Source organism: Protomyctophum parallelum (genome assembly GCF_964188405.1).
Source record: "Protomyctophum parallelum genome assembly, chromosome: 1".
Taxonomy (NCBI): Eukaryota; Metazoa; Chordata; class Actinopteri; order Myctophiformes; family Myctophidae; genus Protomyctophum; species Protomyctophum parallelum.
In genome coordinates, this window is record NC_139697.1 from 77,358,160 (window position 1) to 77,386,020 (window position 27,861).

Consider the following 27,861-nt stretch of genomic DNA (forward strand, 5'->3'; position numbering starts at 1 on the left):
TTGTGCAAATTCTGAGATGAGGAGACCCTTTTTACTGAGCAAACAACACATATTTCACACTTACCAAAAACAAAACCCCATGCTAATATTAGAGATAACTTATGCCAAGGCAAGCAAACTCATTTCTTGGTTGAAGATGCTATAGTGCTCACATAGTTTCTATTCAGAGCGTTGTCCCAAATTACGAATAAACACTACTTATATTGTTGAATTGTTGGCAAGTGCCCATGGTGTAAGCAGGATAAAGTTGTGCCGTGTACTTTTCAAACAAATGATGCACAGTCGATGACTGCAGAGGAAAAATGCATCATTTCAATAACAGCACATCTCGTCTTGTGGTCAATTATCCCATGTTTAATCTCTTTATGGAATGCAATGAAGTATAGGCTATTTTATGCTACATATACAACAATTCATTAAAACAGAATATACTGTAGAATGTTGTGATCTCTACAGGAGGCTATGTTTAAACAAATCCGACAGTGTAGGCTCCCAGGCAAAACATTACCCTGAATCAATATGAGGCAGGGGCAGGGGCCCCCTCATTTCTAGAAAGCAGTGTTTTGTACAGAAATTACTGATTTGTGTAATATATATTGTTGTTTTAAAATGGGATTGGTAAAATCTGCAAGTTTTAAAATGGGATTGGATTGGTAAAATCCACAAAAGTCTAGGTGATCTATACTGCATTTTACTGAATAAATCTAACTTTGTGTAAACTTGTAAACAAAGGTATCGTTCACCCTGTATTCTATTCCATGTACGCTGCTCTAAATCCTAATTATCCTAATTAACAGTCAGCAAGAGACAGAACTTATTTATTTAAAGTCGATACCACTTAGACTGTGGTATTTCCCTTAGTTTCCTCTCCTGTTTGGCCTGCCCTACAGTATGAGTATAGGCTGGGGACCAAAAGTGATCCATCCCATCAATAAAAGTGACAATTCAAAAGTGATCCCATGATAAAAGTGATAATTCAAAAGTGATCCCGTGATAAAAGTGTTCTTTCAAAAGGGATCCCATGATAAAAGTGCTCTTTCAAAAGGAATTCCAAATATACCTGTATTATTTTCTAGAGGTACAGCATGTTGTTTAGGGACCAAAGATCATTGGAGTTGCATTACGGAACCTATGTGTTGTTACATTTAATGTCCTCGTACTACAACAATACTATGGTCAAGTATTGTAGTGTTGGGAACTGCAAAAACAGCAGCAAACTAGAAATGCACTCTGTCGAGCTGCAAACCTGCGCTATGTACAAAAGTCGGCCATGAATGGTCTACTTGTGCGCGAGTAGAGCGTGCAACTTATCTCTGACTCTTGTACAGTGACACTATAGTTTAAAAAACACCCACTCAAATACAAAATATTATTATACATTCTAATAATATGTACAGCAAAATTACAATACCCATTACATAATCTCCAATACACAAGTAAACATAATCACCAGTCAAGCTATACATTAAGTTCCCCATGTATAACTTTGAAACTCAATTGGTTACGTCATCCACATATGTCAGTTTTTAGATAAACATACATAGTACGTCATCAGCCAATCCCTAATTGGCCGAGCGACGCCACCAACATACGGAGCCAATACAATCGGAGAGGCCACGACATACGCAGCAAGCTAACAACTTGCGCTCCGATTTTGCAGAGCGACGCCACCAAAGACAATACACAAACCCTGATTGGCCAGGGATGCCGAAAAAAAAATCACAATCGCTGATTGGCCGAAGGAGTCACCGACATACGCAGCCGAAAACAGTACTTGCACTCTGCTCACGCAAGTAATAATAACGGGACTCCCAAATGGAATTACTTCCGCGAGCAGAGCGTGCAAGTACTGCAAATCGGCTGTGTATGTCGGTGGCGTCGCTTGGCCAATCAGGGATAGGCAGATGACGTAACTAAGATACGTTTGGTCATTGGCTGGGACCTGATCGGCTGGTTATGTATGTATGTATGCATGTATGTATGTAAGTATGTATGATGGGGTAAGAACGGTGGTCCCTGATTGGCCGAGGGACAACACAGTCAGTCAGCAGTAGGTTGCACAAAATTAAGTAGGCCATTCATGACCAACTTGTGTGCAAAGCGAAAGTTGGCAGCTCGACAGAGTGCATTTCTAGTTATGTCATTATTTCACTATTATCTTTTTCCTAGACTGGAGCGAGCCGTAGCTGTGCAACAATTTTAGTGGAGCAAATTAGCGCTCTGGTTGTAGTTCACCTAGCAAGAGGAGACGTTTTTAAAGCTAAAATCCACAAATTATTTTGATGAACAAAATATAATCATAACCAATCTATATGGTATAGCATACAATATAAATATAGCACATCTGCAGTGGTTGTTATTTTAACCAATTCAAATCCCAGGCATTTTCAAATTGCAATTGCATTTATTTGTTGGGATGACAGAAAACTTACATCAAAACACATCTAACTGGATCAATGTGGTGCTTGCATAACAGGAGGGGGGGGGTGTAAATAAAGGAATCAAGGATCAAAAAGCAAATGGGAAAAAAGGTGACTGGGAGAGAGAGCTGGCATCATCTGTGGCCATGCCTGTGAACACCACTAACCCATATTATATTGTACAAACCACTCAACTTTAGCCTCTCTCACAACTCCTTTGCATGGTTGGGCTGAATCATAGCCTATCAAAAGCCAAAATTACACCTGTCCAATACAGAAAGTCATTTTTTTTTTAATTTTATCCCACGATTTTGTAACCCATTTTCCACCCCTGTGTCAATCATCTAATGTGATCCTGGGCTCTACACACCCTCCGCCAACCTAGTCCCCATATTTAGAGTCCAGTTTTAAATCACAACGGGGTGTCTAGCCATCCCGCCCAAGCAGAGGGAGGGGGGAGCCAGAGAGGGAGGGCAGCCCCGGGTAGGTGACCTCTTAGTTGTCTTTGGCGCGGAGCTGTGCCCTCTTGCCCGTGACAGCCTGGAATCCGGTCTTGATGCTAGCGACCGAGCAGCGGGAGCGGCAGGTCTCACATTGTAGGAAGTAGAGACGAGTGTCCTTTTGGAGGATGGTGTCTGGAGAGCGGCAAGTGTGACACGTCACATATTCCTTGATATATCTTCTCAATATATTTTCTATCTGGTTCTGCTGAAATCGGCCTTTAATCACAAGCTGGTTATTTCCATCAATGGAACCACTTGTACCCAACTCAGCCAAGAGGAAAGCCAGGAGATGCTTTGGCTGACGATGCAACAGTTTGCAGATGTCTGTGAAGTTTACAAAGGACGTTTTCTTGGTACCCACTCGCACCACCTGAGGAGGCTTCATCACAAACTTCCTCTTCTCTCCAGCCACCATGTCTGGGTTCTTCTCCTTCATGATGTTGAAGACTCGGTTGAGCAGCTCGTCATACGAGTAGTCTCTCTCTGAACCAGCCCAGGCTGGTCCTGTGGGAGAGCTAAATGAGATACCATCATTGTTTTCCCCCTCGTCATCCTCAAGAGGGTCATCCTTTTCCAGCAACTCTCCCTCCAACTCTCCCTCCTCAAAGTCCACTTTTTGGGGATTCTTCTTGGCTGGAAGCAGGAGATCAAGGTGGTCCTCCTCTATAGCCTCTATCTGCTCACCATCAATCTTCAGCTCCTTAATTCCCTCAAATTCATTATCAACCAATTTCTTCGGTTTCTTCTTTTTTTTCTTCTGGTTGAAGAAGTTCAGGTCATCCAGATCGTCAGATTGTTCTTTCTTCTTTCCTTCATCCTCATCTAGATCCAGCTCCTTGTCTTCTCCCTCTGGTTCCACTTCCTTCGCCTCCATCTCCTTGGACTCTCCTCCTACCCCCTCTCCTTCCTCATCCAGTATGAAGGGCTTCTTCTTCTTCTTCTTTTTCTTGGTCATGTTGGGGTCGAAAGTCATCTCGTCTCCTGACATGTTTGCGGATTAGAATTAGCCTGGAATCTGTCTCTCTCTCACTGCTCTGAAAAATGTCTTGTTAGCGTTGGACTCGCAGTCCTTTTATGCCCATATGTGGAATCAGTACATGTATATATGGGCATGCCCATATGTGGAATCAGTACATCTATATATGGGCATTGGGCATGCCATGTGCAAATCACTTGTATCAGCCCGTCTGTCTGTGCTGCTTTTATGCCTATAGAGCGTCGCAGTCCCGCCCCCTTTCATGACGACACCAGGCCCAGGAAATGATTCCCAATGCATTTTTCCCATAGACATTTCAAAAGGTATTTATTTAAAGACGGTTACGCCGCGGACAAAGCCAACTCGAGTCGTGACAACTCATGACAACAAACACAATATTTTGGACCAAACAAATAATTACAAAGAAGAAAAACAACAAAAAAGTGTTGTAACCTGCCGTTTATTTTCTTCTTTCTAATTATTTGTTTGGCCCAAAAAATGTTTGTTTGTCACGACAAGAGTTGGCTTTGTCCGTGGCATAAACGTCTTTAAATAAATACTTTTTGAAATGTCTATGAGGAAAATGAACGGAGAATCATTTCCTGGGCCCTGGTAGGGGGCGGGACTGCGACGCTCTATAATGGAGAGCCCTGATCATCAGTCATCAGTATATACCCATATGGGCATGCATGCCCATATGGGCATATTGGATGCATCAGCAGTTCTGGACAACTGGATCTCCATATGCCTATATATGGACCGGTCATATCGGCCAGGTCAGCATTCTGTACAACCGCCTATTCTATCCGAATTTGAAGTTGATTGGTCGGATGGTTCTCGAGATACATAAACTACAATCAGATGCTCGCGCAAACACGCACGCAGATATTTTGTGCATTTTTTGTAGGATGAATGGATTCTTTGTCGTCTGTCTGACTATAAAAATCACACTCTTGTGAAGTGAGGGGTGACCACTGTGGCTGCCATGTCTTCAGAAGCCTGCATATATATGGCTGGAGTCACATTCAGAACATTGGAGAACATTAAAAGTTCATAGACTTGGCTGCCACATGATGTCACGTTTAGTGTGCCAAACAACCATTAAAAGTCCATAGACTTGGCTGCCATATGACGTAATTTCAAAAGCCAGGCATTGGAGGGTGTAAGTTCGTATTAACGGACCTCTCACCAACCTTAATCCGGTGGCCTGTAAAACAAGCGCCCCCCCTCAGTGACAATCGACTACCAGGCTGCGTAAAAGGTCATCCCACCACAGTAGGGTCCATCCTGATTCCTTCTGTGCAACGTTGACACTTTAGGCCTGAGGGTGGTGCTAAAGGACATCCATTACATCACCAACACCAAAACCCATCCACTGCAGAGCATCAAGATGCATAAATAATACACTACATATAATGGAAATATGGAAATAATACAGCCAGTAGTTTTCAAGATATCTTGCATTAACTTTTTGGGCCTAAATAAAACAAAAATCACACTTGTGGGAAGTGAGCAGCGCTCTTATCATCAGGCATCACATTCCGTGCTCAGCCAATCAGCTGAGCACATTCCGTGCTCATACATACACACATACACACAAAGCTGTGCATTGGAGCGGCTAGCACCACTCAAAAACTGTGAGTCAGTTAGCCATTTAGTGCACTGGCTAGAAGTAACAGTATGCTCCTTCTTGTGAGTCATGGAGATCCGAATTTGAATCCAACTCCTATACCACGTCTCACAGGGGTCCATGCCATGCCACCCCTCCATGCCCCCCCCCCCCCCCCCCCACACACACACACACACACCCAAGAGGGGCAATAAGTATTTTCAGAATGGAAAACATGGGCTTATGTCCCAGCATGCATCTCCCTTGACATGTCCGTCCCTTGCCAACAGAGGGCTTATGGTAGCAACAACTATTTTCAGAATTGGGTCTGTGGCTATAAAATACATATCAATGAGATGATCCTGAACTAGGTAGATCCCCTTGGAATCCTTTCCTTATACAAACACATTCTCACAGCTGTGCCACCTTTCCGCTCACTCAGATCTTGTCTTCTTCACAACAATGGCGGATTTGGCCACACCGGGCCACGCCCCAAAATACCCGTATGTGTGTCTCAAAGACTCATTTGGATACATTGAATACTGACCAAAAAGTCATTACTGTCCTGAAAATCACCTACAGCTCAATACGGCCATCTGCAACTTTCATGATTTAGACAGGTCTGTAGCCTACAGTTCATGTTATTTGGTAGTGGTACTAGGCAATAAGGATCCCCCTTAGTGATAAATCAATAAAATATTTCTTCTCTCAAATGTTGTGGTATTATGTAGAAGTCTATGTGGTATTATGTAGAAGACTATGAAAAATATTCAACAATCGTTTACCCAGTCATTTAGTGCATAGGTTTACCAGTGGTACTAGTACCAGTGGTGGTACTTGAATCCCCCTCTGGTGGTACACAGAGGAGTCACCCAGAAAAGGAGAACAAGACAAAAGTGGAATTTAAATTACTACAGGTACAGTTCTTCTGACCAAGCAATTGGTTGAAATAGGCTATCCAGCCGTGCTGAAATGAGCATGACAGCCCACATTTTGTTCAGTGGTAATTAACTTGCAAGTACCCCCTTTTTGTTTGATTAACCCAATGATTTGCTTCTCATGTCTGTCAATCTGGGAAGCTCCAATCTGTTCTTGTCTGATTACAAGTCTGTGCACGCACACACGCACACACACACACACACACACACACGGGGCAATGTTGGAATTTGTTTATCTGTTCAAAATCATGTTCTGCTTAACGTCACAGCAGGGGGTCTTATCACAGGCCCCTGTTGCTGTCATTAGGGTCATTGGGAACAGCTGTTCTTTAGGCCTATTTCCACTACACTATTCTCTTTTTTGCTGGTTCGATGTTGTTTCTATAGAGTAACATGACTGCACATAGAATATGATATGACCAGTAAGAAAGACAGTAAGAAAGAACAACACATGGTAATACATCAAATACATAATAAACAGTAAGCTAAGAACCTAACATCCATCTAGCAGTAGAATAACGTACAATGAAACTATGAGTATACACACCGACTATAGAGCACGCAAGTGTATCGGTAGAAGTAACGGCATTTTGTCGAAGTACCGCTCAAGGAAATTACATTGCCGCTTTACAAATCTGTTTACATTCTCTGTGAATGAAACAAGTGTTGTAATTGGTTGAAAATATCGTATCCCGGGGAAATAAATCTGACGGATGTTCGGCCTGACACTTCCGCCGATACACTCTCTGCCTTAGGTTCTCTTCGCAGATGAGTAAGGCTGGGACCGAGGCTAACTATAGAGTGCCATGTCTACATCTAAATGACATAAGTTGAGCCTTTGCAATAGGCTGCAGCCTGTAAGCCTTACAGGCTGCAGCCAGGCTGACCTTACAGTAAGGTCATCGTGGCTAGGGCAAGTGTTACGGGATAAGATTCTGAAGAGGTTGGTTTTCAGACTATAGCAGAAGATTGGGAGTGATTCTGTAGTTCTGATTGCTCAGAATTGCTATAGTTTTCCACATAATATTTACTGTTATTTGCATTTACAATATGGTCATCCATCTGCTGCATTAATGTATATTGTGGCTGTGGCTCAGGAGGTAGAGCAGGTCGTCCAATGATCCCGGCTCCTCGTGTCGAAGTGTCCTTGGGCAAGACACTGAACCCTACATTGCCTCCAATGAGTTGGTCGGTGTGAGCTTTCCACCATTGGGTGTGTGAATGTGGGAAGTGAGGACGCTGTCGTTGACTGTTCGCCGCTTCATCACCCAATGTATGAATGAATGAATTGTAAAGCGCTTTGAGCACTTGGAAAGGCGCTATAAAAATGCAATTCATTAATTATATTCTGTAACGACCTTGGTTGCACATTTATGCATGCATCTATATTCTGCAACCCCAGGGCACAAGTTAAGACTCTTCCGCCTTTAATATAGGGCTCATGATGTTGCATGAATCAGTTCAAGATCATCTCCAACCTAATGCCTAAGCACAACCATTTGAAACATATACCTATACTTAACCTATGTAGTGTCATGCTTTAAGATTTCCATTATGAATTCATACCTGCATTTGATTGGCACCACTTGCCTCTGGCTGTTCACGCAATGCATCATGGTCATGATACTGCCGGTTCAGCAGCTGCTATATTATTTCTATATTTTGTCCAGTAGCTAAATGGACCCTGGCAGAAAAGCTGGTGAATTGGAGCAAATCTACAATACACCAGGGCACTTTTTGTTTTCTGGATCTCAAATCTGGCCTTACATATAGTCTGACCCTTGCGCCACAGCCACAGGGCAACGCACATGGGTAGGCCGCCTACCCCTGTGACATCAACGTTCAGAGTAGTCCATGAATCATGATGTGAATGTACATTTAGCCTAAATAAACTGAAAATACATTCCATCAAAACTGCTTGCGCAGAGTGGTGTGATGTACACTTCCACTGACTCTGCAGCATTTGAGTCGCATTATGTGCATACGATTGGCATCCTCCCCGAGCCATCCTCGTCAATGTCATAAGAAAATTATGTTGTCAAGTCATGTAAGATGACTTGAAAGCATGACTCCTGGCCTGGAGTGTATGTTAAAAGCCTTGAACGTAGGCCTTTTCTTGCATATTTAAGCTGCAGATGAACGACAGGATTATCAAGCTTTGTTTGTTAGTTACAATGAAACGATCACTCCAAGCCTCAATGTCCAAGTAAATTTGTAAAAAGGCATGAGGGTGAAATGTTTCATCTTCTCATGGATTTCAATTGCTTGAAGGCATGCATGCAATTGCATGAAGGCCTCTCTTCGGGCCAGCCTGACGGACAGCAGCTAGGCCGATCGCCTCCCCTGGGTCATGCTGGGTCTTCGCTCCGCCCCCAAGGAGGACCTCCAGGCCTCATCCGCCGAGCTGGTCTACGGCCAGCCGCTGCGGGTCCCGGGGGAGTATCTTCCAGAGCCCACAGCCCCCTGGTCGGCGGCCGCTCATCGGGCTGTGTCCAAGGGCGTGGCCGACGCCCTTATTCCAATCCCGACGTCTCACCACTGCCTCCCACAGTCCTATGTCCCTAAGGACCTACCAGTGGCCAAATACGTATTTATTAGGCACGATGCACATCGGACTCCGCTGCAGCCCCCCTACGACGGGCACTACCGGGTTCTGGAGCATGGTGCGAAGAACTTTGTGGTGGACATGGGAGGCAGGCCGGAGCTGGTTTCTATAGACCGTCTTAAACCTGCCCACTTGGAGGCTGATGTGCCGGTTCGGGTGGCCGTGCCGCCGCGTCCCCCGATTTTGCCCCCAAAACCGGCAACGCCCACTCCTCCTGTACTTGATCCCCCTCCCGCGAAGCGCAGCCGTTTTGGACGGTTAATCCGTCCCCCACTGCGTTGACAGTTCCCTTTGGGAATGCGATTGTTTTTTTTGGGTGTGGCTTTATGCTGTCTGTGCACCTTTATGTGGGTGAATTGTGTGTGGTGACCCACATCTAGAGACTATGAGAGACATTCACCCGAGGGGTATGGTGCCTTTAAGAGCACGGGGGAAAGATGGAGGACTTAGTGCTTCCGGTTCCGGGTTACGGTTGTTGTTGTTATTCTCACTACAAAGAGTCTGTATTGTGTTATGTGGAATCTACAGTAAACTTCTCAACGCAACTTGGGTTGGGTCTCGCTGTTTCCCTCTCCACAAACCCATATTAATGAAACGTTGTTGCTCAATGACTTCTCATCAACTGTGTTCTTACTATAAACCGAGACAGACAACAGGCTGGTGTCACTATGACAGTTCACCATGTATTATGATGAGAAGAAGATTCATAACATCACAGCTCCCTCATGTGGTCTTAAAAGTCATTACTCTAATATTACTCTCCTCTCTTCAGCATAGACAACAGTGGATTCCTTGTGTCAAAATAATACAGTTTGTCTACAGACAAAACAGGTCAACAAGACAATGTTATGGACCTTACCCTCCACACTGCCCTCTGCTGCACCTGGAATTGAGAATGCTGTTCATTGACAACAGTTACATGTTCAACACCACTGTGCCCTCCAAGCTCGTCACCAAGCTCAGAGACCTAGGATTCAACGCAACCCAGTACCATTGGATCCTGGATTTCCTAACAGACAGATCAGAAGTAGTACAGATCTCACATACTACTGCACTCACTCTCACGTAATAAGGCTAGGTTCAAAATGGCTTCAGAGAAACTTGAACTTGTGCTGCGCTTTAAGCTTTTTTGGGCACACAAAGAAAGATGTTAAGACATTCCAAGTGATTTCTGCTATGGTATCCCAACCCACTACATATGGAACTAAGACATTCAGAAAATGAGATCATCTCTCTTTGAAATGCAGGCTCATCATGAATATTCAAAAGAAATACTGTGTTGAGTTGTGTTAAACAGTAAGGCCAAGCGACTTTCACAGAGTGAATTAAAATGATTTGTTTGCATTAGGATACATCCCACAAGGCAGTCCGTTAACAAACAAATCATTAAAATGAGGTTAACTGTTGATGCATATAGTTATAGTGCTCTCATAGAACAGCATTGAAAAACATTCAAACTCTGAGCAGACATTGAGGGACATTTAACCACTCAAACCCAGTCTATAGTGATAGGGAGCCGAGTTGGCTCTGCACTTTTCTCATTTCCTTAATATAAACCAAATCTCTTCGCCAGGAATAACAGATCCACAAGCTCGCAACACGTTGGGAGCTTGTAGATCGATTATTTCTGGTGAAAGGTCCCCCAGAATAAGCGGCACTAGGGTTCAACTGCATCCAAACTTAACATTCACAAAAAAAGAAGGCTGTTCTTTCTCCCAAGAAGATCCAAAACAAAAGATGCAGTTTGTAAGATTTCAGGAAACATTAGCCATTCACTGCAGTCACAGAGAAAAGAAAAATCGAGTACTCCTTTTCCCATTTCATATTTTCATATCAATACCGCAATTCTAAGCCATTTTATTTAACTTTCTTATTATGCTTTAGGAATTTCATCAGTTTGTCTTGTTGCACTTAGTTTTTCTTGTTTTGTACAACAGGTGATATACAAATAAAATGTACCGGTATTATTATTTATTTTGTTTGTCATCCGTTATTTTCCTCCTGGAGAGGAAACATGTCCACTCAAATATATTCTATTAGGATAATATTCTGTTATCCATGTTCTCTCCAATACAGTACATTAGGACGTGCATGTGACATGTGGATACATTGGGTCTTGTTTGATGGCAACACATTTCACGTGGCCAATGCAATGGCCAAGATGTACTGCACGGCATGCGATAGTGCAGACATACTGCTTTGGAAATATCCCACTTCTGTTTCAAATTAATATCAGAAAATCATCAAGTTTAACCTGTGTAACCTTTTCAATAAAACAAAAGTTCAATCTGATATATTTATTGACTGGCAAAAGTTTCACAACACCCACTCCATGAATCTCACCCCCGAAAGCCTTTTCTAAATATCGTTAGCCTCATAGGATAAATGCCTAAGTCATTTTTTGGCGAAATTGAGATTTCTGCATACAGGTGATCTCCTGGGGCTGCTGCATCGTTCTGGATCATCGCCTATGTCCTCAGCCAATCACAAAGCTCACAATCTTCAAAAATGATGATCTGCCTAAGTCACTTGTGTGATTTGAGCATTTTTACGTTGCCGCCTAACTCACTTTGTGTGACTTGGGCATTTTTACATTGCATACACTGCAGCAAACAACAGTTACTCTAATAGACCCCCAGGTGTTTAGTATGGAGTTAACATTACTCTAACAGACCCCCAGGTGTTTAGTATGGAGTTAACATTACTCTAATAGACCCCCAGGTGTTTAGTATGGAGTTAACATTACTCTAATAGACCCCCAGGTGTTCTGTATGGAGTTAACATTACTCTAATAGACCCCAGGTGTTTAGTATGGAGTTAACATCACTCTAATAGACCCCCAGGTGTTTAGTATGGAGTTAACATTACTCTAACAGACCCCCAGGTGTTTAGTATGGAGTTAGCATTACTCTAATAGACCCCCAGGTGTTTAGTATGGAGTTAACATCACTCTAATAGACCCCCAGGTGTTCTGTATGGAGTTAACATTACTCTAACAGACCCCCAGGTGTTTAGTATGGAGTTAACATTACTCTAACAGACCCCCAGGTGTTTAGTATGGAGTTAACATTACTCTAATAGACCCCCAGGTGTTCTGTATGGAGTTAACATTACTCTAACAGACCCCCAGGTGTTTAGTATGGAGTTAACATCACTCTAATAGACCCCCAGGTGTTTAGTATGGAGTTAACATCACTCTAATAGACCCCCAGGTGTTCTGTATGGAGTTAACATTACTCTAACAGACCCCCAGGTGTTTAGTATGGAGTTAACATTACTCTAACAGACCCCCAGGTGTTTAGTATGGAGTTAACATCACTCTAATAGACCCCCAGGTGTTCTGTATGGAGTTAACATTACTCTAACAGACCCCAAGGTGTTTAGTATGGAGTTAACATTACTCTAATAGACCCCCAGGTGTTTAGTATGGAGTTAACATCACTCTAATAGACCCCCAGGTGTTCTGTATGGAGTTAACATTACTCTAATAGACCCCCAGGTGTTCTGTATGGAGTTAACATTACTCTAACAGACCCCAAGGTGTTTAGTATGGAGTTAACATCACTCTAATAGACCCCCAGGTGTTCTGTATGGAGTTAACATTACTCTAACAGACCCCCAGGTGTTTAGTATGGAGTTAACATTACTCTAATAGACCCCCAGGTGTTTAGTATGGAGTTAACATCACTCTAATAGACCCCCAGGTGTTCTGTATGGAGTTAACATTACTCTAACAGACCCCCAGGTGTTTAGTATGGAGTTAACATTACTCTAATAGACCCCCAGGTGTTTAGTATGGAGTTAACATTACTCTAATAGACCCCCAGGTGTTTAGTATGGAGTTAACATCACTCTAATAGACCCCCAGGTGTTCTGTATGGAGTTAACATTACTCTAACAGACCCCCAGGTGTTTAGTATGGAGTTAACATTACTCTAATAGACCCCCAGGTGTTTAGTATGGAGTTAACATCACTCTAATAGACCCCCAGGTGTTCTGTATGGAGTTAACATTACTCTAACAGACCCCCAGGTGTTTAGTATGGAGTTAACATTACTCTAATAGACCCCCAGGTGTTTAGTATGGAGTTAACATCACTCTAATAGACCCCCAGGTGTTTAGTATGGAGTTAACATCACTCTAATAGACCCCCAGGTGTTTAGTATGGAGTTAACATCACTCTAATAGACCCCCAGGTGTTTAGTATGGAGTTAACATTACTCTAATAGACCCCCAGGTGTTTAGTATGGAGTTAACATTACTCTAATAGACCCCCAGGTGTTCTGTATGGAGTTAACATTACTCTAACAGACCCCCAGGTGTTTAGTATGGAGTTAACATTACTCTAACAGACCCCCAGGTGTTTAGTATGGAGTTAACATTACTCTAATAGACCCCCAGGTGTTTAGTATGGAGTTAACATCACTCTAATAGACCCCCAGGTGTTTAGTATGGAGTTAACATCACTCTAATAGACCCCCAGGTGTTTAGTATGGAGTTAACATCACTCTAATAGACCCCCAGGTGTTTAGTATGGAGTTAACATTACTCTAATAGACCCCCAGGTGTTTAGTATGGAGTTAACATTACTCTAATAGACCCCCAGGTGTTTAGTATGGAGTTAACATTACTCTAACAGACCCCCAGGTGTTTAGTATGGAGTTAACATTACTCTAATAGACCCCCAGGTGTTTAGTATGGAGTTAACATCACTCTAATAGACCCCCAGGTGTTTAGTATGGAGTTAACATTACTCTAATAGACCCCCAGGTGTTTAGTATGGAGTTAACATTACTCTAATAGACCCCCAGGTGTTTAGTATGGTAACATCACTCTAATAGACCCCCAGGTGTTTAGTATGGAGTTAACATCACTCTAATAGACCCCCAGGTGTTTAGTATGGAGTTAACATCACTCTAATAGACCCCCAGGTGTTTAGTATGGAGTTAACATTACTCTAATAGACCCCCAGGTGTTTAGTATGGAGTTAACATCACTCTAATAGACCCCCAGGTGTTTAGTAGACATGTATTAAAAAATGCCTAAGTCACAGATTATTTTCTTGAAAATGGCCTAAGTCACTTTTTTTTGTTATGGAATGACTCTCATGTTTATCTTTTTGTAAAAAACATTTTGTTAACCCCTCAGGAAACCATTGTAAAAATCTGCATTAAAAACTCTTACATACTTGCGAGAAAATGTGTTTTTCCTTATTATCCGAAAATCATAAAAAATGACTTATGCATTTATCCTATGAGGCTAACGATATGTTAAAACTTTAAATACGTTTTCAATTGAACTTTACATGGGTCACTTTTCCCGGGAGGGGGGAGCAGGTCACTCCCCTCTCTGACATGATCCATTGTAAATAAACGTGGATGTCATGACATGCAATGTCACCATCTGCATTGTAATAGTTCTTCTGAAAACTCACTTCTGTAGTCAATATACTGTGACAGTACACCATCAAGTGAATATATCTACAGTATAGTTTCCTTGCATATGGAGTTTTCTCTGAAACTCAAGCGAGGACACTCCGTGTACAGTGTGTGTTCACTCCAGGATGTTTAAAGAAAAAGGTTCATCATTTACATGTGTAAACAGGGTGTTTGGTCACATGCCAGAGCCAGTGATGAAAGATAGCCATGATGTACATAAAAAGAAGACAACTTTGGTAGTTTGTCGATTATTTTGGTTTAGAAGCAAACAAAAAGAATAGCTAAATGATGTGTACATGTCACGCATGTATGGAGTGGGTGGTTGTGAAGGAATCACTAGGAAATTAAGGTAATATCGGTACAGTACATTGTTGATGTGCAATGACATCATCCTTCGGCACAACCCTAGTACATAATACAGTATTTACAGTATGTCCAAATGTATGGACCAGGGCTTAAAAGCAAAATTCCCTTTCAATCGGTTTGCCCCGAGCAGAAACAGCCTTTACTTTTTGTTTTTCAAACTGAATAAAAAAAAGGTTTTTCACAAATACCCTTTAAAAAGTAGGGCAAAAACACTGCAAGTCTGTCCTATAGCAGGAAATGCCATTGATATAACGAAGGCACACATGTAGATCTAAAGCAGGGATGTCAAACTCAAATACACAGTGGGCCAAAATAAAGAAATTGGTACAAGTCGAGGGCTGGACTGTGTTTCAACACACGGGCCATTTTTGGGGAGAGGGGTAGCTGAAAGTTGACCACAAGTGATATACTTTCACTGCTGATCAATAGTGAAGAGAAGACGCATGCTTGCGCTTGCGGGCCCTCAATACGTGACAATGCACTCGCAGTGCATTGTGGGACTTGTAGTATTATGGTGGTCCGTGCAATATACCAGAGGGCCAGTTCTAATACTTAATTAAATATCATCCCGCGGGCCAAAGATAATTCATTCACGGAGAAATAACATAGTGGAGATTTCAAATTTACATTTCCGTATCCTGATAATGTATCCATTTCATTTTCATTCAGTCCAATATCGCTCGTTTCTGTTCCTCAAACCGCTTTGGAGCCCTGGTATGTACTCAAACTAATATTTGGAAATATTTTAGGTTTCATTGCTCTGTTTTTACAACTGCTGCTTTTCAGAACCGTTGCTTTTGCTTGCAGAGATTGTGTAGACTTCTTAACAGGCTGTCCCGGTCACTGTAAACCATACAGGCATGTCTATGAGAACAAGTGTCCCTTTTAGAAAGGGCAGAGGCAGTCAGTGGGAAGGGGTGATCTCACGAGGGGACCCTTCAGCCGCTTGCTCTGGGCTCTGGCTCATTTCTCCGGGGTTCTGCTCCTGTTCTTCAGGTTTCTGGCCTAGTTCTAGCAGCTCGGGATTGAGCTTCCGGGTCTCGGCGATGAGTCGTTTGATGCCCACCAGCCATTGGCTGACCTCTGTCACGTGATCCACCATCAGAGAGCGGTGGATCTCATCGGCCGCGTCCCAGTGACCCGACCGCAACTCTGGACAGACAAGAAAAGGAGGTGGACATAGTAGGACTATTCCATGTTCCAGCAGCACACTTACATTTTGGGAGTGTAGGAATATACTGTAGAATAGACAGTGACACCCAAGCTTATAGATAACACCTAGAATTCCCAGATGTAGTTGGAACCAGTAAATCAGCGCGCCCAGCGATTTGCAGCTTCAGAGCCCATTTCAAGGTTACTCCACGCCATATTGGAAGTAGCTAGAAGTAGCCAAAATACCCTTTGGAGGATCGACAGCAACCGGAAGCTCTGATTACTTCTAACGCGACAAGCGACAGGAGCGCGATGGGCTGTCAAAAACACAATCTTTGGTTGGAGTTGGAAGCATTGATTTAGAATCAAGAGTTATTCATGTTTTAAGATTTTCGATCTCATCCATTAAAATGGAGGGGGACCACTTTGGATGACGTCCCAACCGTAAATGACATAGAATGTTGCCCAACAGTCTGTGGAGCGGTGCACTCGGTTATGGAATGATTCATGTTCCGTCTTTTGATTAATCTCCGTTCCTTGCATCCGACATAATTAATTAATAAGGTGGAGACCTCCGCCCCGGGCCCTCAAACTGTTAATGTGGTGTCTTTCCATACTGGGCTACATACGCGAGCAAAATAAAAGCAAATATGGTTGGCCATAACAACTGCGATGTGCGAGCCTGGTTACAAGTCAACATTTGATATTGCCAGAGCCTTGTTCAGCCTGCGTGGAACTTGACACACAAAAAAGTAGTACCAGGTACTAACAGAAAGACAAAAACAATGGGTAGAGACATGGCGACTGCAGTGGAGTACTGACAACAGACAAGGTTTGTTGACTGTAAGACTGTACAGGTAAGTACTTGGTGGAAAAATTACTCATCATACTGTATGTTTTGTAATAATAATCAAAATCTAGAAAGTATGTATGTTTTCAAATAAATGTAGTGGAGTAAAATTTATGGAAATTGGAAATACTTAGTTACTTTACACCACTGCTACTTAGTAGTTACAGTCCTAGCCTAGCCTTCAGCCTGTTGTTCGACTGTGAATACCAGAAAATGTTCTTTTACTTTCTGGTATTGACACTGGTAGAGCAGCACTGGGGTCTGTGATGGTACTGGCTGTTCCCTACAATATTATTACGAACAGTTATTGCTGTGAACTGACATCAGAATAACATTTTAATACTGTTCTGCTACAGTCTGACCCCACACTAACTCTACATCATCACAAAACTCTCTCAAGTTGCGTATTTCTCTTTTGTCAGGCAAGGGCAGGTCGTATCACAACGTGATGTGAGCTTGTTGATCTGCAATTTTCGCTATCATCTATAAATTCACAAAATCTCTTGTGTGTGTGTGCAACTGTTCTGGGCATAACTTGGACACCGTCCGACTGATCGACCAATGGCATGTGTGTCACTGATGGCCTGGGGGTGTGTTATGATAAGTGGGAATTTGGTTGGATAAAACAAAATAAGATTACCCTGGGCCAGAGTGCTCATTCGTCTTCTGACTGGCAGAGAGAGTCGTCCGGACCTCCAGCTGTCTTCTAGGACGCGGACCCTCTTCACCACCTCATCACACACGTGACCCTGACAGAGGAGTCACACAGGCCTGGTCAAATCAACAACCAACCCCCTTTGCCCCAACTTTGTTTAACTCATTAAGACCTGAGGACGATTCCACAAATGTGTTCTAAAAGTTTTCTGAAAAACGTGTTTCTATGTCAGTGGTGCTCAAACTATTTCATGGTAAGGACCACCCAAAATTATATGCATTTGGCCGTGGAACCCCCCCCCATCTCAAAATATTTTGTTACAGGGACCTCAGCTCAGAGGCAAGAATTTCACTTAATAATGTTCACTTGTATGTATTCAAAGCTGACAAGAGCACACATTTTCACAATAAAAATAATTAGCAGTTCTACACGCTCGTAGCGGTAGCGCAGCACAAAGTGACACGTTAGTGACACATTAGTTTGTATATCTGATATTTTTGAATAGCAAAATAATGGTCAAAGCAGTTACAATATAAAATTACTAGAGCTGGGACTCGATTAAAAACATTAATCTAATTAATCAGAGGCTTTGTAGTTAATTAATCTAGATTAATCGCATTTTAATCGCATATCAATATTCAACCTGAGAACAGCGAGAAACCTTTTTTTTTTTAATGTTTTTTGGTATCCCAGTGAATCAATGAATAGTGACTACAGGATACCACTCATTTTCAACATTTTACTGTCATTAATATACCTGTTGTGGAAATAATAATAAAAAGTCACCCCATTCTGTGTTGCCTAGAACTGGAGGTCTGAAAACAAAATTGTAACAGTAACAAGTACATCTCAGTGACATCACAAAGCTGTACTTCATATTGTTACTGTTTTTTGTCAGACCTCCAGTTCTAGGCAACACAAACAGTAACAGCAACACAACAGTACTATAGAAAAGCGCCCAGTGAGAAACGTTCCGCGGTGAAAGAAAAGGTGCGATTAATTTATCTGTAGTTAATCCCGATTAAATTTTCTGTAGTTAATTAATCTAAATTAATCGCAATTAGTCCCGGCCCTAAAAATTACACAGATGCCTTCCCGGTCTTAATGGGTTCAACTAAAACAAAGCAAAAGCATGGCTCACTTTGACGGAGTGTCGACAGGCGGCGAGTGCCCAGTTCAACACAGAGACCACTTCCTCAACGTCAGGTTCCGTGTCCGATTGGCTGTCGTCCGCCTGCAACTTCACCACCTGACCCATTGGAGGAGAGGACCCTGCCATCGGGCAGGGGGGGTGAGCTAGGAGCAGAAAATACAGAGTAACTAGTCACACTTTTGGCCACACTTTTGGCAAACCTTTGGGGGCATGTACACATGCCCCTCAATGTTAATTGAACTCTGAGAGTGTAAATGGAACCAAATGGACCCTTGGTTCCATTTATACACTCTCTAGAGTTACAAATGGATAAAACACCATGTCATACTGTAACTGTGTATGAACTATGAATGGTCAAACTGTTCAAACAAGCTGTCAGACTGATAAGAGCAGGTTGTGTGTGTGGTGGCATTACACTTGTAACAGCTAAAAAAAATAACGACCAATGGCACTCATATGGAAAGTACAAACCAACAGTTTTTAAATCAGATATCAAAGTGGATGCAACCAGGTGTGTTTAGTTTCAGCTGAACAGAAGCAAAATGTATTTTTTTGTTTTTGCTTTTACATCCGGAGTCTCCCGTCCAAGCCAGGCTTCAGACACGCCTCCTCAGGACACTTGGCTCAGATCTGAACGCATTTGTTTTGGCGTTAGGAACCCACATGCCCTTGCTGAGGTCGACCCCAGGCAGGGTTTGAACCCACAACCTTCCGTATGAAAGGCATACAGTATGCACTAACCGCTACATTATATATAATGTAATACCTTCAAGACATGATCTAAACCAAAGGTTCCGAACCTTGAGATTCCCTTCTCGCGTACCACTGGTACGCGAAAAGGGAATCTCAAGTTTTCCCGTCGTATTTTCAAATCCATTTGAAAACACGAGAAAAAAAGAGAGGACAAACACAGGCAGCGGATTGGCCGTTGCGCGGAGAGCATGACCCTCAATCACCCATTGGAATGCAAATGCATGCCTTTCAGGCAGCCTTTGTATCATACTCGTCTGGCAGGTATATCTCTTTGAAAACCTTTTGTGCTTACTGTGCGAGCCCAAAATGCATGTGAAGACACATCTAGCCTGCCCAAAATGTAATTCCTAGAAACCGTTTCCCGACCTTCCTTCACAAGGTCAGGGAACTGTTTGGAAAATCAGCGGTAAAAAGTTGACTCTTCTCCTCCTTGGTATCGTCATCCTTCATATGTGTGCTCAGCCGCGGAACAACAGCTGCAGCCTATTTTATCACGATCGCGCTAATGAAACAAAAACACGGTACAGGCTTATTATTTCATTTCAAGTATCAGAAGTTGATGTTACCCAGGTAAAGTAGGCTAATGCGTCACACGTTAAACTCATGTTTAACGTTTTCCACAAGTAATTTATGAAAAAGTCATAAGCCTAACCTTAAATCATGCTATCATTGTTAATGTAACGCCATTTAGGTCAATGATATAACATTTTATGAACCGTCAGCCGGTCCGTGACAATAAAAAAGGTTGGGAACCCCTAATCTAAACCTACAATAATTAGATCAGCTAGCACAGGAATGCTGTTTGAGCCTCCTAGGCCTAAAGCACCCTGGACAACTCTACACAATCTGACCTAGATTCTTCTTCCTCCATGCTCCCAAACTGTGGAAAGAACTCCCCATCGCAGACTCACACACACTTTTCCACTGAAAACTCTTCAGTCGACCTCAGCCCTAGCACTCCTCTTTGTATCTTGTATTTTTTTATATAGGTTATAGTTTACTGTGCAGATATATCACTTGATTTGTTTTTGTTACTTGGTTTTGTTTTTCTTGACCATAAATGTTATAGGAAGGTCATTTAAATGTCATGTTGTTTAGAGTAAACAGGTTCATTGTTTACCTGGTATCCTAGTTTCTTGGAGGCACTCTATTTGAGGCTATGGCCTCGATTAAGCAGATCCAATGAAATTCCATATAATATTACAGTTTTAAGAGGTGGGGGCTTGTGGAATGTCATATAGCAATTTTGGGCATGGTAGAAGCGCTTTCGACACCCTGTGGATTGTGCAAAACGGCCTTGAATTAGTCATGGGAGTGTTTAAGGAGTGTTTGAGACGTACCCAATCAACATGTCCGTACTATTCTCTTTACCAGTCAGCTGATGTCACATACGGAATGCGCACTTTGGGGATTGTGGTATTACATTTCTTCAGGCTGGCACCATAGAAGACATGACATGACTTTGTCACATTTGGGTTAATTATTCCTATTGCACTGCATGCTGTCACCTTTATGCCTCAAAATTATTTGTTTCTATTGAAAAACACCAGTAAAATAACGTTTATAATATTTTATTTCATTCAAGTCACGATGAAGGAATGAGTTAATTGAATGCGTGCTGCGTAATGCTGTGGCCCCGATGGTATATGGTCTTCGCTCGTAGAATTTTATTGAAGAAGACTTGAATCGGGTGTGATACAGCGTATTAAAGCAAACTTCCCAAGGATTATGGAGATGTTTTTATTTATTTTAAAGGTTGAGAAATGAAAGAATTATGGACGTTTCTAATCTCAACATTTTACCAACTAAAGACGCAGCAAAGAGCGCTGTTGACATGTCTCATAGAAACAAGTAAATAGGTCTATAAAAATAATCCCGAAAGAAGCGCATATAACAGGGGTCTGTAACCTATTTTAAATGAAGTGCCATGCTTTTATTTTCTAGATAGTGAGTCTGCCATATCCAGATTAATTTTAATGACACCACATTCAAATAAAAAACATATTTTGATTGTCCACAAATATAAAGTTCTTCCATCTTTTTAAATATTTTCTTGCACATTGTTATAATGATCATTATATATCCCCCTGCAGTCAGAGTTCATAGTTTTAATGAATGAATGTGATGCATTGTGAGCTGGTAGATCTGCTATTTTCAAAAGTAATCTTGGAAAAATGTAATTTAATTTTTGGATTAGCCGTCCTTAGTTGGGCAAATGCATTCATCTGGGGGTCCTTGACATGGGAATGTGCTGTGTGAGGATCACTGGTTTAAACAACATTAGGAGAAAAGCCCAAATAACCACTTTAGAAACAAGAAAAGCAACCACAACTAGTACAACTACCAATATTTACAAGCAACTTTACAGAAAAAGAAGCCGCTTATAATAAACAGACATGGCAACACTCCAGCAGAGTTCAGAGCCGCTCAAGTGTAAAATCAAATGGTGCTTTTTGCATTTAAGAGGTGGTCAGACCCACGTCTTATCGTTATGCGCTGAGTGTTTTTAGGTCAAGGGGCTTAATAGCAAATTGCGCAAAGCGAAAATAATTAACATATGGACACTCCCACAATGCTAAAATATTCAGGAACGTCGTATGCCATATGTGTGTGCGTTCAACACGGGCCGATACGGCTTCCATAATACGAAAGGGCGCAGATGGTCCAGATGTTGACACCGTCACCCACATTGGCACCCATTAACTCTTTTATTGCCCGCTAGGTGGTAGCATAAGCACAGCTAAGCCTTGCCAGCCATTGACTCCCATTCTACGAGCCTCCGTTTTCATTTCCGGGTTATCAGTGAGGTGGTGGCTGTTGTTATGAGGAGTGATCGTTAGCATTAGCGCACACTGTTTAACTCTCGTCAGAAACGGTTAAATGTCCGGAGCGATGCGAGACAAAGTTACAAATGAAATCCGATCATCGGATGCACGACGGCTCACCATGGACAACCCATGGATGAAGCTTTAGAGATACAGGGCATGGAAAATCCTGCTTTTAATGGAGATAAATGGAGCCTGGGTGTAAAAGTCCCATAGCTGGTGGGGACGGAGGAGTTGCATAGCAACCGGAGCAATGCTAAAAAGTAAATTGACGGTCGCCGCTTTCATATATGGAGTATACGGGGGTCTACGAACATGTTCGTAGTTGGCACCTGCCGTAGTACCCTAGCCTAGGGGGTCCGAATATGTTCGTAGATGGCAGAAAAACTATTAACTTTGATTCTGTACACATGACCTGCACATCAACAGAAATAGTCTCTATGCACATAATGCCATTTTGGAAACATCTTCTTACTTCCGGGCCTCTTCCAACTGGTGTTGCCGATGATACTAATTAAAGCTCTGTTCCATTTAGTGTGCAGTGGTTCTCAAACTTGTTTTAATTTCAAGGACCCCCATAACTCTGAGAGTGTACAAATGGAACTAAATTGACCCTTGCAATGGACAACGCCTTGTATTTGGTACCTTGAAGCGGACGAGGCGGAGTTGCCCCACACGGAGGAGGGGCCAGTGGGTTTGAGACGGGAGGGGCAGGCGGTGATACTCCTGGACCTGGAAACCGGAATTAAAATGACATCATCATCACAGTACGCAGGCTTAGTGACTACACAGGAATCTGTCTTGGTGACCCTGCTGGACTGACAATTCACAATACAAAATAAATAAATCACTTTAAGTGAGGGTTTTCTATAATGTGAACTATCGTATATGGTAAAAGTAATGACTGTAAGCGGAGGGGTTTTATTGAAGAGATTAACACGGATACCACTCCAGCTGGTAAATTGCCTAATCAGCTGGCGATTCTACGGTACTCACTCCACTGCAGTATATTATTATTAGTATAGTGGCAGAAGTATAGATTGTTGTAGTAGGAGTACAATGTCAGTGGTGTGGGGAGAGTTTGACACACACACACACACACACACACACACACACACACTTTCATTTTTATAGTGTTCCTGTTTCAATTTTGTCTTCTCATTACTTTGTCAGCAATTTCACTTATTTATCCTCAAAGTCAATATCCTGAATACTGTATGAGTGCATGAGTTCTCGCTTCTTCTGATTGGATCAAATTGTTATCTTGACCTGAAAATGCATTTTCTGATTACTACAGAGCTGGAGAGACAGGGAGACCTCTGTTACTGAATAACAATGAATATTGAGCTATTACAACAAATGTAACATCACTTTCATTTAAATGAATAATATGTATCATGTTTGTTACTATTTAACGTGCTGTCTTATGTTCTTCATTGCTGTGATATATAGTCTCATCACGTTATGATATATCGCCGAACCCTACTGTAGGTACATTTATATAAATAAACAAATAAATAAAAGAAGGTGTTTGTACTTTGACCGGTGAGCTGTGGAGGTGGGACTCTCTTGTTTAGGAGGTTCCTCTTGGGTCCCTGGGCTGTCTGGAGGCCGTAGGAGAACTGTGGAGGGTCATTCCATCCACGCTCCTGGTTGCCTTGGTAAAACAGATTAAAGAAAAAATTTAAGTAAGTGTTGATTTATTGTATTTTATTGAAACAAAGAAAAAGTAGTTTGCATGTTCTCCCCATGTCCCCTAGTGTATAGGTACCCTAAAAAAAAACATGCAGTAATCCTGTTCTCTATACTGCCTACCCCTGGTCAGCCGGGGCACCTGATGGAGGGGAAAGGAACCGGTTGGAAATGGAATAACGTGTTCCTTCCACGCGCCACGTCCTACCGGGGAAACTCCCCCCTGTCAGGTGATAAGAAGCGGCCTGCTCACTCCTCATGCATTGAAGAAAGCAGGAGCTCAGTTCAGGGCTCACCCCAGGTTGGCAGTGGGAAAGTAGTGCCCAGGATTACAGTTTAGGCAATTGGCACCGGTTGAATAAATGGGTTACAAAATCGTGGGATAAAAAGATGTATATAAAAAACACACACACACACACACACACACACACACACACACACACACACACACACGGTTCCCATTTCCCAGTACAACCAGTGTTCTAGTGAGACGGCCTCTAAACCAGAGTTTAGGTGCCGTGGCGTCCAGTCCAGTGGTGCCTCCGAATAATTCAAAACGGGCCAGAGTTAAACTGTACTTGGTGCGTTACTGCGTTCTTTTTCAGTCTACAGTAGGCTACACCAAGTCTCTTCAGCAAAAGTAGCCGATCTACAAGCTCACAATGCGGCAGCGTCATGAAAATAAAGTTATAAAAATCTTATAAAATACAATGCTTCCTTGGACCTACTGGGCTGGCACTGATCAGTTCAGTGCAACTAGCCCAAGGCTAGTCTCTCGAGACAGACTGTTGATTCCAGGAAAAGAGGGCACTTATTTTTTGACGATGGGTTCTCAGATTGTTCCCGGACAGAAATGCACACACACACTACACAACACACACTTTTTTAGTTTTTTGAATCCACAAATTACAATTCATTTGACAGGGAAGCAAATATATTGGGTTGACAGTTCATGGGCACCTAAGGACACACATGGTACCTTCTCCTCCACACAGACAGATTGCCTAGCTGAAACAGAGTAGTATTTGGCTTTGCTCTTTGTCATGCCATCTATTGTGGCCACTCGTGGTCAGTTTATGTACAGTACATGGTCCAGGCTTCCGAATATCAATATGGCGAATCTACATCGATACCCAAGGTTTGTTATGATTCCAAGTAATGGTTGGCACTTAGAATGTTTATCTTGGAATGAAATCAAAGACACAGCCCGCCTCCAGAATCAGGACCTCCTTGTGACAATATAGCCTCTTCTCTTTGTTTGTTTTTTTACACACACACACACACACACACACACACACACACACACACACACTAACAGTAGTACATTTCAAGCACAAATTGCACACTTGTTTACAATAGGGTCCACCATTTTCAATTACAGTCTTTTCCTGGTTTTATCCTCGTAGCAGTAGTTTTTGTATTGACTTGTGCTTTCCTTTTTAAATGTACCCACTGTGAATAAACACGCACACGTCTCACACACACACACACACACACACACACACACACACACACACACACACACACACACACACCGCCTTTAAAATGTGTTTAGTTTAGCACACACACTCACAGCCAGTCAGTCAAACTGGCCAAGGTAAGAAATTACATCTTTGTCAATTTTGTTGTTTTTAACCTCACGAGAACAGTTAAAATGTTATTGTCCTGTGGAAGATTCACTCATAGTCATACCTGGTTTGATGTACATGTTGTCTTCCATTGTTTACACGTAAGGCGCAGAGTCAGAATCTAACTTTTCTTCCAATCGTTCGAGCCTTCGAGGTGTAAAGTAAACTGTTAAACAACCGCTTGCCTTTACTTTCATCGGACTGAAGAAAAAACAACAAACGACTGTTTTTTTCCGGGACACGTGGATGGTGTGTCGTATTTCCTGTGACGTAGTCAGCAAGTTGATAGTGACGATGTCGCCATCTAGTGACTACCGTTGACTGTTGCCTCAATGTCTACTGATGTCTACATTAAAATCATTGTTGGATGGATGAATGGCTTTCCCAGTGGTAGCTTCGTTTTTATTAAAAAAATCGTTTACATTTTTTTTCCTAAAACAATATATTTGTCACCAGAAGTCATATGCAGCATTATATTGTGATAATACTATATCATTAAATATGTTTTTGGCCCTATCGTATGGGTGTGTAAGTGTAACAATGGGCGCGTTCGGAAATGCGCCCTGAACGCACTGGTGTGCTCTCTTGTCGTTCGTTTATTCAGTGCACTCAGTGCGTTGTCGTTCGAAAATCCAGTGCGCTGCGCACCGGGTGTGCCGAGTGCACGCACTGAGCTTAGTGTGAATGGTGTGTTGTAACTGGTCGTTCGTAAATAAGGCACACTGAACGCACTCTGTGACGTCACCGCCCACCACACTCAACAAACTGACCACATTCCCGGTGCGCATAGCCGAACGCGCCCTGCATGAGTGTGTACTAGGCATGCCTATGTGGCACCCACAAAAAGCTATTGTTTATATGTGTAATTCGTTTTTTATTTGTAAATATATTTTATATATATACACCTGTATTGATGATTCATGTGAACAAGACACCGCACATGCTTATTTTTCAATAAAAAGGGTATTTTAATCCACTCTGTTTCGGAATCCTCCATTGTAAATGCGCAACAGAACATTGCCCGCGCCCCTAGCGGCCAGGGTTCTCTTGCGCATCTACAATGCCAGATTCCGAGACAGAGTGGATTAAAATACCCTTTTTATTGAAAAATAAGCATGTGCGGTGTTTAATATGGGTGCGCACAGATCACAAACAAGTGGGGCAACATTTAAAGCAGCTTAGACTTTGCATTTGTACAAGGTAAGAGTGACTCTGAAGCACAAACGTTCCTTTTCGACGTTAGGGGCGGGGATATCTTTTAGACTCTCGTAGAGAGATTCGTCAGAATCGAAAAAAAACCCTCTATGAGAATCTAAATGTTTGGGCTAGGTTATGCTGTAGAATAAGAATGGTGTTATGGAATGTGAATTTATTGCAATGACAACATGAATGTTATATTGTATGATTATTGTTAAAGACAAAATATGAACATTGAATATACAATGGAAAAAAATAAATGAAAGAAATACAGAAAACAGTTTGAGTAAATAAATTATCTGATGATCTTGCCAAAGAGACGACACGTTTCTGTTGTTCATTCTTGTGTCCTGTATTCCAGGATAATCTATAAACTTCACCTCGGGTACCCAAACCTGGGACCTGTAACAGTTTCTTGGGGGCTCGTCCGGGATCGGCGCCACCTACAGACCAAGGCTGGAAGCTGATCCATATATAAATGACTTCTGGGACCGGAGCTGAGCTGCGTAGCTGTGAGCTGATGCAGTAACGGCTGAGATCTACGACCAGAGCGGAGCTGCGGCTGCAGTCCATGAGACCTGTGAGGAAGAATACTGTCAGTGAAGAACGGTTAACTCAAGTAGAGACTGTCATCTCCTTGAACTGTGCAACTGACGTGGAGAGTAACCGATGACATCTGATGACATCTAGAGATCCACCGCCATCAATGAACGCTGTGAAAGAGGGAGGACAGGTGTGAGCGGTGATCGATCGACCAAAGTAGAGACTGTGTCAACTTGCTGGACTGTTTGTGTCTGACGTGAGGAAAAGGAGAAGAGGTAAAATGGCGGACAAAGAAAGGAAGAAACTAATGTGGGACATTAGGAAGAGCCTGTTCTCCCTGTCACCAAGCAACCTCTTTGAATTGGCCAAGAACGTAAGCCCAGTGCCAGGAGCAGACAAGTCTACACTGGAGGAAGATGATCACGAGGGTTGCTTTGATCATATCTGTGAGTACCTAAACAGCAAGCATCACCTTGAGTCAGAGGATGATGGTATGACATATTTTTTGGTTCTGAAAGATGTTGTTGACAATGCATTGCAGTTTCAGGAAATGAAGAA

At 42.4% G+C, this 27,861-nt stretch overlaps 2 protein-coding genes across 2 annotated transcripts; both read right to left on the bottom strand.

Annotated features, from left to right (window-relative positions):
- Nucleotides 1-2,857: 2,857 nt before the first annotated feature.
- Nucleotides 2,858-3,936, bottom strand: LOC310862563 (eukaryotic translation initiation factor 2 subunit 2-like). The gene has a single exon (XM_083770517.1). It carries the CDS (start codon nt 3,909-3,911, stop codon nt 2,916-2,918), a length of 996 nt encoding a protein of 331 aa, XP_083626643.1. The 5' UTR covers nt 3,912-3,936; the 3' UTR covers nt 2,858-2,915.
- Nucleotides 3,937-14,322: 10,386 nt separating this feature from the next.
- Nucleotides 14,323-25,769, bottom strand: sra1 (steroid receptor RNA activator 1). The gene is made up of 6 exons (XM_083783956.1): nt 25,628-25,769; nt 23,781-23,900; nt 22,889-22,975; nt 18,654-18,808; nt 17,498-17,606; nt 14,323-16,007 (listed from the first exon to the last, which is right to left on the bottom strand). Exons 1-6 carry the CDS (start codon nt 25,653-25,655, stop codon nt 15,760-15,762), a joined length of 747 nt encoding a protein of 248 aa, XP_083640082.1. The 5' UTR covers nt 25,656-25,769; the 3' UTR covers nt 14,323-15,759.
- Between the last annotated feature and the right edge of the window lie 2,092 nt (nt 25,770-27,861).

What these genes read in the sequence shown, in the direction of transcription:
- LOC310862563 (XM_083770517.1), bottom strand. Translation starts at nt 3,911, where the DNA reads ATGTCAGGAGACGAGATGACTTTCGACCCCAACATGACCAAGAAAAAG.
- sra1 (XM_083783956.1), bottom strand. Translation starts at nt 25,655, where the DNA reads ATGGAAGACAACATGTACATCAAACCAG. An exon ending in CAACATGTACATCAAACCAG is followed by an intron (nt 23,901 to 25,627) that starts GTATGACTATGA and finishes TGTTTTACCAAG; the next exon opens with GCAACCAGGAGCGTGGATGG. An exon ending in TCCGCCTCGTCCGCTTCAAG is followed by an intron (nt 18,809 to 22,888) that starts GTACCAAATACA and finishes TTCTGCTCCTAG; the next exon opens with CTCACCCCCCCTGCCCGATG.